Source organism: Symphalangus syndactylus, chromosome 16, assembly GCF_028878055.3.
Source record: "Symphalangus syndactylus isolate Jambi chromosome 16, NHGRI_mSymSyn1-v2.1_pri, whole genome shotgun sequence".
NCBI lineage: Eukaryota > Metazoa > Chordata > Mammalia > Primates > Hylobatidae > Symphalangus > Symphalangus syndactylus.
This window is the reverse complement of record NC_072438.2, coordinates 46,138,815-46,151,706: the sequence shown is the minus strand read 5'-3', so window position 1 is coordinate 46,151,706 and position 12,892 is coordinate 46,138,815. Positions and strand designations below refer to the sequence as shown.

At 46.1% G+C, this 12,892-nt stretch overlaps 1 protein-coding gene across 1 annotated transcript in view; it reads right to left on the bottom strand.

Moving 5' to 3' along the window:
* KLB (klotho beta) overlaps positions 1 to 12,892 on the bottom strand; it is a 69,568-nt gene that overhangs the window by 5,056 nt on the left and 51,620 nt on the right. Inside the window, exons 5-6 of the mRNA XM_055246004.2 lie at positions 9,892 to 10,160; positions 178 to 1,321 (exon numbers count right to left, since the gene is read on the bottom strand). Coding sequence (XP_055101979.1) covers positions 178 to 1,321; positions 9,892 to 10,160 — 1,413 coding nt within the window. The remainder of the gene's footprint in view (positions 1 to 177; positions 1,322 to 9,891; positions 10,161 to 12,892) is intronic.

Sequence of the window (12,892 nt, the reverse complement as noted above, 5' to 3'; positions counted from 1 at the left end):
TCTATGATTTTAAATTTTTTTCAAAAATCCCATAGGCCAGTTTTCAGGACAAAATTCAATTGACAGGACTTGGGTGCCACAAATCGGATGCTGTCAGGCACCAACCTGCTGCTCTCATTGTTCTTGTCAGGTAACAGGAATCTCGCTCTGCCCTGTCTGAAGGGGCCCCGCCCTTACCTTTCAGCACCTCCTGAAGGTACTTCCCTAGGTAGTACTTCCGGAGCCGGTCATCCTCCAGAGCTTGGTCGTCGATGCCACTGGCGGTGATGTAAATGTCCATGTCGCCGTAGTTCCTCCGGACCCACCGCAGCAGCTTGCGCACCCCCCAGGGAATCACAGCTAGGCGCGTGGGGGAGCTCAGGCGGGTGATGTCCTGCAGAAACTGGATGTCCCTGTCCGAGTCGTAGCGGCTGCCGGCCAGCTGCTCGTGCATCACGAACCTAGTGGTGAAGTGGTTGAGCGCGCAGAAGTCGACCGTGCCCTTGAGCAGCCTCCTCTCGGCCTCGGTGAGGCGCGGCAGCGCAGAGCTGGAAAGCCCCCATCGGTGCTTGGAGGCGATGTATTCCCTCATGGCCGCGGGGTAGTCCCCGGTCTTGAAGAGCGGCTCGGCGAACCAGGCGATCTCGAACTGCAGGAAGCGCTCGGCAGCCCTCCAGTGCGAGTCAGCATAGGGATTGGCGGGTTCCGCCCAGTCCGCGTGCAGCGACAGCGACACGGCCCCGCGCTGTGACGGCCTGAACTGCCGGTCGTAGAGGCGCCAGGCCAGGGCGTGGGCCACCAGCAGGTTGTGCGCCGCCCCATAGGTGTCGTTGCCAGAGCGGTTGTAGATGTCACTTAGCCGGTTAGGCTCGTTGATGGTGATCCAGAGCTTCACCAGGTCCCCCAGCTCCTGGAAGCACAGCCCAGCATAGGCCTGGAAGGCCTCGGCCGTCGATGGGTTCAGCCACCCGTCGGCGTGCAACAGAGGCTCGGGGAGGCCTAGGTGGGCGTGGGTCGGATAATACAGGGTGACCATCGCGGAGATGCCAAGCTTCAGACCCTCACTGACCACGCACTTGTAGTACCTCAGGGCCTGTCGGTTCACCGCGGACAGGTTGCCAGTGGGAAGGACCGAGGCCCAATCCAGAGCAAACCGGTAGTGGGTGACTTTCATTCTTGCCAACATCTCAAGTTGTTTTTTGATGTTTACAAAATCTGTGCATTGAGCGGGTCGTGTTTTCAGCCTCACCCCTTCCACTCGGTGCAACAGTCTGTTACCAGTGGCGTTCCACACGTACAGGTGAGGATCGCTGAACTGTGGGGACGAAGCCACAGACTCGGGCTGTGAAAAACAAGCTCATTCAGGTCAAGCATGCGCTGGCAGACGGAGTCTTAAGTGATCTGCCCACCTCTGCCTCCCAAAGTGCTGGGATTACCGGCCACCACACCAGGCCTCTTCCAGCCCTTGAAATCTCCCAGGGAGACCAGAAAACAGAGAAGGAGCCACACCCAGGCCCTGGCTTGGAAAACAAGTTGTTTGAGAAAACACTGGGAAGCCATTTTCCAGTTCATTTGACTTTAAACCCTAGGTTATATATGGTGGGGTTTGATGTGATTCTGTTCAAATGCATCAGGAAATTGGCTTGGTGTACACTCAGTTAAAAGCAATTACAAAAGAGATTCTAAACGCTGTCATAAATTGAAGACAAAGTTGAAATTCCTGTTGTAGAGATTTCTCGAGAAGAGGAGGTTAGTTGACCCTATGCACAATTCCTTAAAAAGGCTCGTGCGATGGGGTAGGCAATGACCCCTTGCATTTGCTGAATGCAAATTTCTAACTTCTATTTAAAAAATCCAGGCCGGGCGTGGTTGCTCATGCCTGTAATCCTAGCGCTTTGGGAGGCCGAGGCAGGCAGATCACCTGAAGTTGGGAGTTTGAGACCAGCCTGACCAACACGGAGAAACCCCGTCTCTACTAAAAAAAAAAAAAAAAAAATACAAAATTAGCCAGGCGTGGAGGCGCGTGCCTATAATCCCAGCTACTCCGGAGGCTGAGGCAGGAGAGTGGCTTGAACCTAGGAGGCGGAGGTTGCGGTGAGCTGAGATCATGCCATCGCACTCCAGCCTCGGCAACAAGAGCAAAAACTTCATCTCAAAAAAAAAAAAAAAAAAGAAATAAAGAAAAGTCCAAGTGATAACACATTTGCATCCATCATGTCTCCCCGACCCATGTGCCTGTGAGAACATAGCATTTATTCATCCAACAGAATGCTGACACATTTTCTATGCAAGGCACTTGGGTTATGGGTGGAAAGGACAGTAGACTATCCCCAGAAACTCCCAAGGTTGACACTTGGATCTGACAGTGTCTCATTCTGTGTCTCTCCACGAAGGAGAGAGCCCTGGACTCCTGTTCGAGTTCTGCCCCTTTGAAACTCAGGCTTGGCAACTATATAGTGACGGAGTAATCTCACCCACCTCACAGGTGTGCTGTGAGGACTCAGTGACTCTGGGAAGGTGCTCTGGGAACTCTAATGCGCTGTACAAACACAATGTAGTCATGACTTGGGTATTTTCCCTAGTGGCAATAATTGCCTGCTAGGCCCTTGAGCCTAAACTAAAAGCCCTTAAAAACATTTCCAAATTCAAGATTAATAAGGGAAAGAGAAAGTTGTGTACTTGTTTTAAAGTACTTTTTTCCCCTCATGACAGAATTTAAATACGCCAGGAAAAAACTGTAATTAACCTTTGGTAAATATTTTCCCTCTAATTGTTTTTTCGTGTGTCATCTTTCATAGTTTAATTACAAAACCATATCACTACCCATTTGCCATCTGCCAACCAGTTATCTAGAACATTAAACTAAGAGAACATTGATCATGTGAGCATGAAGTTAAATCTGTATATAATTAATTATTTGAGTAAAATCCTCCTAGCCTAGATGGCCAGTTTCAGTGTTTTGAAAACTCAGAACATCGTGGTATTGAAAGGATGTTTATAAAAGGCAGTCTTGCTATGGGGCAAGGCAAGATCAAATAAAAATGTCTTAACGTTAAAAACCTTCAGAAAGCATTAGTCTCAGCAAGTGTGTATGATTAATCTGCTAAGAGGTTAATTTTCTGTTAAAGATGATGCATCCCAATCCCAACCCCAGCTCCCAGAGCTGTTTCTAAAATCCTGTTCCCCACCAAAAGGACCTTGTACTCCTTGGAGAAATGGCTTTTTCCAGGAGAAGAATGAGATGATGGTGGGGCATCTTGTGCCAGAAAATAAGGAAGTGCTTAAAAACTGAAAGCGAAATGTGGAAAAGACAGAAACAGCTTGAGGGGGTCCCACTGACTAAATTTGAAACAATTTGAGCGTCAAAAGGAACAATATCATAGTGACAATAATGAATTATAAAACATCAATTTTAAGAGAATCCAGCTAATAAATGTAGAAGGAATAATCCGATTAGAAATTTACCATTTTGCAATCTACAAAGTAATGATTAAAGCAAGGTTCATGAAAGAATGTTGTGTGTGTTTGTTTGTTTGAGACAGAGTTTTGTTCTTGTCGCCCAGGCTGGAGTGCAATGGCGTGATCTTGGCTCACTGCAACCTCCGCCCCCCGGGTTCAAGCGATTCTCCTGCCTCAGCCTCCTGAGTAGCTGGGATTACAGGTGCCAGCCACCATGCCCAGCTAGTTTTTGTATTTTTATTAGAGACGGGGTTTCACCATGTTGGCCAGGCTGGTCTTGAACTCCTGACCTCAGGTGATCCGCCCACCTTGGCCTCCCAAAGTGCTGGGATTACAGGTGAGCCACTGTGTCCGGCCCGGTTCATGAAAGAATGTTAAAACCATGGAGTGAAATGTTGTTGAGGAATAGGATATTCATAGAGTCCCGAGTATCAACATCAGATTTCTTCTTTTTTCTTTCCTTTTTTTTTTTTAGATAAAGTCTCGCTCTGTTGCCCAGGCTGGAGTGCAATGGTGTGATCTTTGCTCACTGCAACCTCCGTCTCTGAAGTTCAAGTGATTCTTCTGCCTCAGCCTCCCAAGTAGCTGGAATTACAAGCCTGTGCCACCCTGCCTGGCTAATTTTCTTTTTTTTTTTCTTTTTTTATAGAGACAGGATTTTGCCACATTGGCCAGGCTGGTCCTGACAGGCCAGACAGGTCCTGACCTCAAGTGATACGCCCGCCTCGGCCTACAAAGTGCTAGGATTACAGGTGTGGGCCACCAAGCCTGGCCAGCATCAGATTACTTCTTAATTAAAAATTGAAAAGTTACCATATGGCAAATATCACCTTTTTTTTTCTTTTTTCTTTTTTTTTGGAGGGGAGTAGGGAGGAGGGACAGAGTCTTGCTCTGTTGCCCACACTAGACTGCATCCTCGACCACCTGGGCTCAAGTGATCTACCCACATCAGCCTCTCAAAGTGCTGGGATTACAGGAGTGAACAAGTGTGCCTAGCCACAAATGCCACCTTAACCAAGAAATCTGGTGATACTACTTCAACCACAGTAATATCTTCAGTAATGAAACAAATTGACATCATTTACCTCCTGATGTGATATAAAGGCACATCATCTATGTAGTAGTATTTCCAGAAATGGTTAACTGAGTCATTAGACTCAGAAGAACAACCAGAGAAATCTACAAGCGGTTGGCCTGGACTTTTCAAACGGATCAATGCCATGAGGTGATTGTCCTGAATTAAAGGAAGCTAACAATACATGACAACAAATGTTTGATCTTTGTTTGCGTACTTAAAGATTTTTTTAATCTATAAAGGACATTTTTGGAACATTAAAAAAAATCGAATATGGATTGTATTTTAGATAGCGTTGAATCAGTGTTAAATTTCCTGGGAATCATAATAAGAATGTCCTTGTTCTTACGAGATAGATGCTGAGATATTTTGGGGTGGAGTATAATGATGTCCACAATTTATCAAAAGTTTATAAAAGACAGGCAGAGGCCGGGTGCAGTGGCTCACACCTGTAATCCCAGCACTTTGGGAGGCCGAGGTGGGTGGATCACGAGGTCAGGAGTTCGAGAGCAGCCTGGCCAAAATAGTGAAACCCCGTCTCTACTAAAAATACAAAAAATTAGCTGGGCGTGGTGGGGGGCACCTGTAATCCCAGCTACTTGGAAGGCTGAGGCAGGAGAATCTCTTGAACCTGGGAGGCACAGGTTGCAGTAAGCCGGGATCATGCCATTGCACTCCAGCTTGGGTGACAGAGCAAAGCTCCATCTCAAAAAAAAAAAAAAGAGAGGCAGAGTTGAAACAAATATGGCAGCATGTTAACAGTCAGTCAGTCTTGATGAAGGGAATGTGCATTTCTATTGTATGTTTGAAATTTTGCAAAATAAAATGTTAGAGGGGAAAAGAATGCTAAGAGGCTAGGGAAAATAAGATAGAAATGTGCAAAGTTAGGCTTAGTAATTTTTTTTTTTTTTTTGAGACGGGTTCTTGCTTTGTTGCCCAGGCTGGAGTGCTGTGGCACGATCACAGCTCACTGCAACCTTCCTCCTGGGCTCAAGCAATTCTCCTGCCTCAGCCTCCTGAGTAGATGGAATTATAGATGGGATTACAGGCCCATGCCACCACACCCAGTTTTTTTTGTAGAGACAGGGTTTTGCCATAATGGCCAGGCTGGTCTCAAACTCCTGAGCTCAAGTGATCCTCCCACCTTGGCCTCCCAAAGTGCTGGGATTACAGGAGTGAGTCACCATGCCCGGTCTGGCTTAGTAATATTTTTCAAGTATTACTTTAATTTTGTCATCTAAAAGAGGACATCTAGTTTTCTGTGTACACAGTGTCTATCCATATATTTATTGGCTGATTTTTCAAAAAGCACCGTAATTTTTCTTGGCAAACCATTCATCCTTATTTATTTATTTATTTTTTAGGCTAGCCAAATGAAACAGTGGGAGTAGACAAGGAACAGAAATCTGTAACTGGTTGTAACCAGTAAGTTGTAAACACCACCTTATCCTCATTCCTAATCCAAGTGGTTCAAGTGAATCTGGCTCCTTGCTGGGCTCCAGAGATGAGCATGAAACCCAGACCTGACAGATCACAGAACTGCTTTTCCTGACCCCGTGATCAATTCTTGCTCTGAAATATAGAAGGGGCAGACATTCACAGTATCTGAGGAACAGGTGGGTTTTAGCTGAAGCAGGAACTTGTAGGTTGGGTCTCCCATATAGACAGGCAAAGAAACTCTTATATCTCCTGGGGTCTTTGCTAGGTCTGGAATTTTGAAAAATATAAACCAAATTAAAGTGATAGGGAAAAAGATTTTTGGAGCACTTAGCAAAATTTGAATATGAATAGTATTGAACTCTCCTGCCTCTGCCATGTGAAGGAAGAGGGAGGAACTGGCTCTGGAGGGGACACAAGCTGAAGAGACACTGCTTATTCTGCTCTCTATACCTTTCCCCCTTTAATCACCCTGAGCTCTTGCTAAAGTCTTGTTTAAATATCCACAGGGAGCTGGGTGCAGTGCCTCACACCTGTAATCCCAGCAATTTGGGAGTCTAAGGCAGACAGATTGCTTGAGGCCAAGAGTTCCAGACCAGTCTGGCCAACATAGTGAAACCCCATCTCTACTAAAAATACAAAAATTAGCTGGGCATGGTGGCAGGCACCTGTAATCCCAGCTACTTTGGAGGCAGAGGCAGGAGAATCGCTTGAATTCAGGAGGAAGACTGCAGTGAGCTGAGATCACGCCACTGCACTCCAGCCTGGAAGACAGAGTGAGACTCTATTTCAAATAAATAAATATTCACAGCTGAGCACAGTGGCTAACATCTGTAATCCTAGCACTTTGGGAGGCTGAGACAGGCAGATTGCCTAAGCTCAGGAGTTTGAGACCAGCCTGGGCAACACGGTGAGGCCCTGTCCCTACTAAAATACAAAAAATCAGCTGGGCAGGGTGGCAGGCGCCTATAATCCCAGCTACTCAGAAGGCTGAGACACGAGAACTGCATGAACGCAGGAGGTGGAGGTTGCAGTGAGCCAGGCAGCAAAGCAAAACTCTGTCTCAAAAATAAATAACTATATAAATATAAGTAAATACCTACAGGGGTTGAGATTCATAAACTGAGAACTTTGCTAATTCATGGTTTGAACCCTTTGATCTCAATCCTTGTACATCTTGTCTTTCCATATGCTTCTATTAATAGAATACAGGCATGTCTGGGCATGGTGGCTCACACCTGTAATCCCAGCACTTTGGGAGACTGAGGCAGGCAGATCACTTGAGGTCAAGATGTTCAAGACCAGCCTGGCCAATATAGCGAAACCCCATCTCTACTAAAAATACAAAAATTAGCTGGGCGTGGTGGTGGGCATCTGTAATCCCAGCTACTTGGGAAGCTGAGGCAGGAGAATTGCTTGAATCCAGGAGGCAGAGGTTGCAGTGAGCCGAGATCACACCACTGCACACCAGCCTGGGCAACACAGTAAGACTCTGTCTCAAAAAAGAAAAGAAGAGAAGAGAAAAAAGAAAAGAAGAAAAGAAAACAAAAAGCTGGGCACGGTGGCTCGTGCCTGTAATCCCAGCAGTTTGGGAGGCTGAGGCGGGTGGATCACCTGAGGTCAGGAGTTCAAGACCAGCCTGTCCAACTTGGTGAAACCCTGTTTCTACTAAAAATACAAAAATTTGGCTGGGCGTGGTGGCTCATGCCTGTAATCCCAGCACTTTGGGAGGCCGGGGTGGGTGGATAACCTGAGGTCAGGAGTTTGAGGCCAGTTTGGCCAACATGGTGAAACCCTGTCTCTACTAATAATACAAAAATTAGCGGGGAGTGGTGGCACATGCCTGTAATCCCAGCTACTTGAGAGGCTGAGACAGGACAATTGCTTGAACCCAGGAGGCGAAGGTTGCAGTGAGCCAAGATCGCACCATTGCACTCCAGCCTGGGTGACGAGCAACAAGAATGAAACTCTGTCTCCAAAAAAAAAAAAAAAGAAAAAGAAAAATTTGCCAGGCATGGTGGCAGGTGCCTGTGATCCTAGCGACTTGGGAGGCTGAGGCAGGAGAATTGTTTGAACTGGGGAGGCAGAGGTTGCAGTGAGCCAAAATTGCGCCACTGCACTCCAGCCTGGGCAACGGAGCGAGACTCTGTCTCAAAAACAACAACAACAACAACAACAACAACAAAAAATGCAATAGTGTGGTGTGGTATTGTGAAGTCTTAAAGCATAGTGTTTGGAAGACAGACCTAGGTAACTTGGGCAAGTTATGTAACCCCCCTAAACTTCAGTTGTTTGCCTGTAAGATGAGGGTTTTATTTTTTTATTTTTTTTTTTTTTTTTGAGACGGAGTCTTGCTCTGTCACCCAGGCTGGAGTGCAGTGGCGCGATCTCGGCTCACTGCAAGCTCCGCCTCCCGGGTTCACGCCATTCTCCTGCCTCAGCCTCTCCGAGTAGCTGGGACTACAGGCGCCCGCCACCACGCCCGGCTAATTTTTTGTATTTTTGGTAGAGACGGGATTTCACCGTGGTCTCGATCTCCTGACCTCGTGATCCGCCCGCCTCGGCCTCCCAAAGTGCTGGGATTACAAGCGTGAGCCACCGCGCCCGGCCAAGATGAGGGTTTTAAGATTAAGTAGGTTGGATGCAGTGGCTTGCACCTGTAACCCGAATACTTTGGGAGGCTGAGGCAGGATGTTTGTTTGAGTTCCAGACCAGTCTGGGCAAAATAGTAAGACTCTGTCTGTACAAAAAAATCAAAAAATTAGCTGGGCATGGTGGTGTGAACCTGTAGTCCCAGTTCAAGGTTGAGGTGGGACGATCACTTGAGGCCAGGAGATTGAGGGTACAGTGAGCTGTGATTGTGCCACTGCACTCCAGTCTGCGTGACAGAGCAAGATCCTGTCTCAAAAAAAAAAAAAAAAAAAAAAAAAAAAAGATGAAGTAGAGAGAATGTGCATACATAGAGCAGTTAAATCACTGTGCATCTGGAAGCTTGAAGACAGTATCTTAACAGTTCTGCTGGCACTTGTTAGCAAGTTGATAGGTCTCACTTTCCTCCCCCCGTAAAATGAAGGATTTGGAACGGGAGGTCTCTAAGGTCTCACCTGGCTCTAAAAGGTGATTTCTTGATTTCCAGGTAGCATAGTTAAAATAACAATAATAATAACAACTAAAAGGTGATCTCATTCATTCACCTAGTTCTAAAAGATGAGCACCTGCCATGTGCCCAGCACTGCCCTAGTGAGGCATATAGCAGGTATCAAAGCCTCAGACATTTCTGCTCTTATGCAGCTTGCATTCAGTAAGGGAAGACAGGTGATAAGTATGGAAAATGTGGAAAGCACATAGTATGTCAGGTGGTGGCGAGTACGCTATAGAAAAGCAGGAAAAGAGGAAGAGAAGTGATAGGAGGATGGTTTTTGGAGTGGAGGGAAGCCTTATGGAGAAGGTGACTTTTGAGGACAGTTTAAGGGGGCAAGGAATGAGACGTGTGGGGAGGCTCCACTGGGATATAGAGACCTCAGAAGGCAAATTACCCAACTCTGTGAAACAGCAAGAATCAGTTAAACAAGGTGCTGCTAATAATTTGCTTTTGGCAAAACAAAAATCTGAAAACAAATTTCCTATCATTTTGACATTACTATTATAACAAAAACCTGACACAAAAATGACAGTAAGTTCCCCCTAGACTGTATGCTCCTTGAGGGCAGCCTCTTCACCTCTCCATCTCCATCACCAATTATGAGTTCTGGCCCATGAAAGGCTCTCAGCATTTATTTCCTTCTTTTTCTCCCTTCTCTTCCCCTAGCTCTCCTTCATAACCTCCATACAATTGTGGTATTTGATATTGTCTGACAGCTATCTCTTAGCTGTCATCGAGTAAATGAAATAGTGTGTGCTGTTTTTCCCAGTTTATGGTTAATTTGGAAGTAACCACTTACCTTAAGAACAGATTCAGTGACACCCCAGGAGAAGTCACAGGGAAACTGGCCCTGCACATCTGGCGTGGACTCTTTTAAAGAAAAACCATTTTCTTGTATGATCTGTTTGTAGTAGTGTGCCGAAGACTTAGGTTTCCGCTCTTTCTGTTTACTGTTAAAATCCACATAAAATAATCCTCGGCGGATGGTGTAAGCATCCTGCCATTCAAAGCCATCCAGGAGAGACCAGGCAGTATAACCAAACACTCGTATTTCATCTAACCTTATTGCTGCACAGAGAAAAGAAAGCAGAGATGTTCAGAGGCCTAAACATTCTAGTTCATGTTTACAATTTCACTAACATGCCAGAGGACAGAATATTGTAAAATGAACCTTTCCCCTAATTTTCAGGTCTGCTGTATCAAATAGAAAATTCATGTTTATACTTCAAAAGTGGCAATTATTTTCATCCAGATTGGTATCTCCTGATCCCCCCACTCCTGCTTGGAACAAGTGTATGTCACAGTTAAAGGATCACACCTTAAATACTTCTGAGACTTGGTGTGCAAATCTGTGTCAGAGGGCATGGTAATTTCCAGAACTCTTTGGGACCAATGCATATGTCTGCTCATGACCAAGAGTTTCTTATTTCAAGTTTGAGTTGGTTCTTATTTGTGGATAAGCTATTAATTCTAGGAAACTATCCTTCAAGGAGTTAAAAAAAAAAAAAAGCTGCTGCTTTTAGAATTAACATAAACGAATGTAGACATAAGGAGGTAAAAGAAGAAAAGTGATGTAAGAGAATGGGAACTGGCTGGGCTAAAGAGCAGGGGGCTGAGGAGCTTACCCTGCTATGCTCGAGGGAGCATGCTATTGGGCAAGTTTCTTGGCCTCAGTTTCCTTATTTGTAAACAAAAAAGATTGGAAAATAGGATCTCTAAGGACCTTTCTAGCTTTAAAACTCTGATTCAGTAACTTGTAGGAATTGTATAAAAATGAAATATGAAAATCAACAGGCCAGGCGCGGTGGCTCACGCTTGTAATCCCAGCACTTTGGGAGGCCGAGGCGGGCGGATCACGAGGTCAGGAGATCGAGACCACGGTTAAACCCCGTCTCTACTAAAAATACAAAAAAAATTAGCCGGGCGTGGTGGTGGGCGCCTGTAGTCCCAGCTACTCGGAGAGGCTGAGGCAGGAGAATGGCGTGAACCCGGGAGGCGGAGCTTGCAGTGAGCCGAGATCGCGCCACTGCACTCCAGCCTGGGTGACAGAGCGAGACTCCGTCTCAAAAAAAAAAAAAAAAAGAAAATCAACAGGCGGGGCGCAGTGGCTCATGCCTGTAATCCCAGCACTTTGGGAGGCTGAGGCGGGTGGATCACCTGAGGTCAGGAGTTCGAGACCAGCCTGGGCAACATAGTGAAGCCTTGTCTCTACTAAAAATACAAAAATTAGCTGGGGATGGTGGCGGGCACCTGTAATCCCAGCTACTCGGGAGGCTGAGGCAGGAGACTCGCTTGAACCCAGGAGGTGGAGATTGCAGTGAGCCAAGATTGTACCATTGCACTCCAGCCTGGGTAACAAGAGCAAAACTCCTTCTCAGGAAAAAAAAAAAAAAAAAGAGAAAAAATCAACAGCAGCAGTCCAAACAACAAATACCCAAATTAGCCCTGAATCCTTTTTTCTTTCTTAAAAGATTTCACTTCTCTCATAGAAATGCCACCTCATCTCTGCATTTTTGGGGTTTTTTATCACTGACCTTCTTTTCCTAAAATGAGGAAAATCCAAGCCAAGAGTTTCCAAGAAGGTAAATATGTTCAACAGGCCCTGGTTCTAGTCTGTAGCTGTTGTAGGGTCCTAAGGAGAGGTGGAATGGTAACACCTGGGGAATGGACACCCCTTCTGCCCAAGAGCATGGCGTTTGACCCAGACCCTGTAGGCAGAGCCCTCAGCCTTGGCCCCCATGTGCATGGCCTGTAGCTGGGCGTGGCTTGGTTCCATGCTGTTCCTTCCTGCAACTTGGGGCGGCAGGGTCTTGCTCTCCCTCAGGACCCTCCCTGAAGACTTTCTCCAGCAGCACCTGGGATTTTCTTCCTGGCTTGTGACTTCTAAAGGGAGCAACAGAATTTATAAAGATCCACAGAGAATTCCTTAATATGAGAGTGAAATAGAGCCCAACTCCAGGGAACAGAACCATCATAACCTCAGCTTGTCTTCTGCTCCGTTGTTTCTATCAGCCACCTGTAGATGTCACTACTTGAGTAATACAGAAGGAGTGAGGGGCTAAATGGGGGCCAAAAGTCTCTGGGAGCAATAGAAACAACTCATTTTGTCTTCAGACCTTTTCATCATACCGTCATGTAATAGAGTATAAAGATCACAATTTCCAGAAAAACTTTCAACATCTTAGAATAAAGTACTACTGTTAGGAAACTTTAAGCATACCTCTTTTAGCACTGTGTCCTTTATAAAGAATGAAACAGCATCTTCTTGCCAATTAAGGATGTAGCCCTAGTCTGAAAGGATTCTGTTCTCAAACTTTTATTTAAAAAAGGACATGGGAATAACATAAAAAAGTGCTGTCAACATTGGACAATACAATGGCTGGGTGCAGTGGCTCATGCCTGTAATCCTGGCGCTTTGGGAGGTGGAGGCAGGTGGATCACCTGAGGTCAGGGGTTCGAGACCAGCCTGGTCAACATGGTGAACCCCCGTCTCTACTAAAAATACAAAACTTAGCCGGGAGTGGTGGCAGACACCTGTAATCCCAGCGACTCGGGAGGCTGAGGCAGAAGAATTGCTTGAACCTGGGAGATGGAGGTTGCAGTGAGCTGAGATTGTGCCACTGCACTCCAGCCTGGGAAACAAGAGTGAAATTCCATTTCAAAAAGTAAAGAAAAAAAAAAACATTTCAGGCTGGGTGCGGTGGCTTATGCCTGTAATCCCAGCACTTTGGGAGGCTGAGGCAGGTGGATCGCTTGAGGTCAGGAGCTCGAGACCAGCCTGGCCAATGTGATGAAACTCC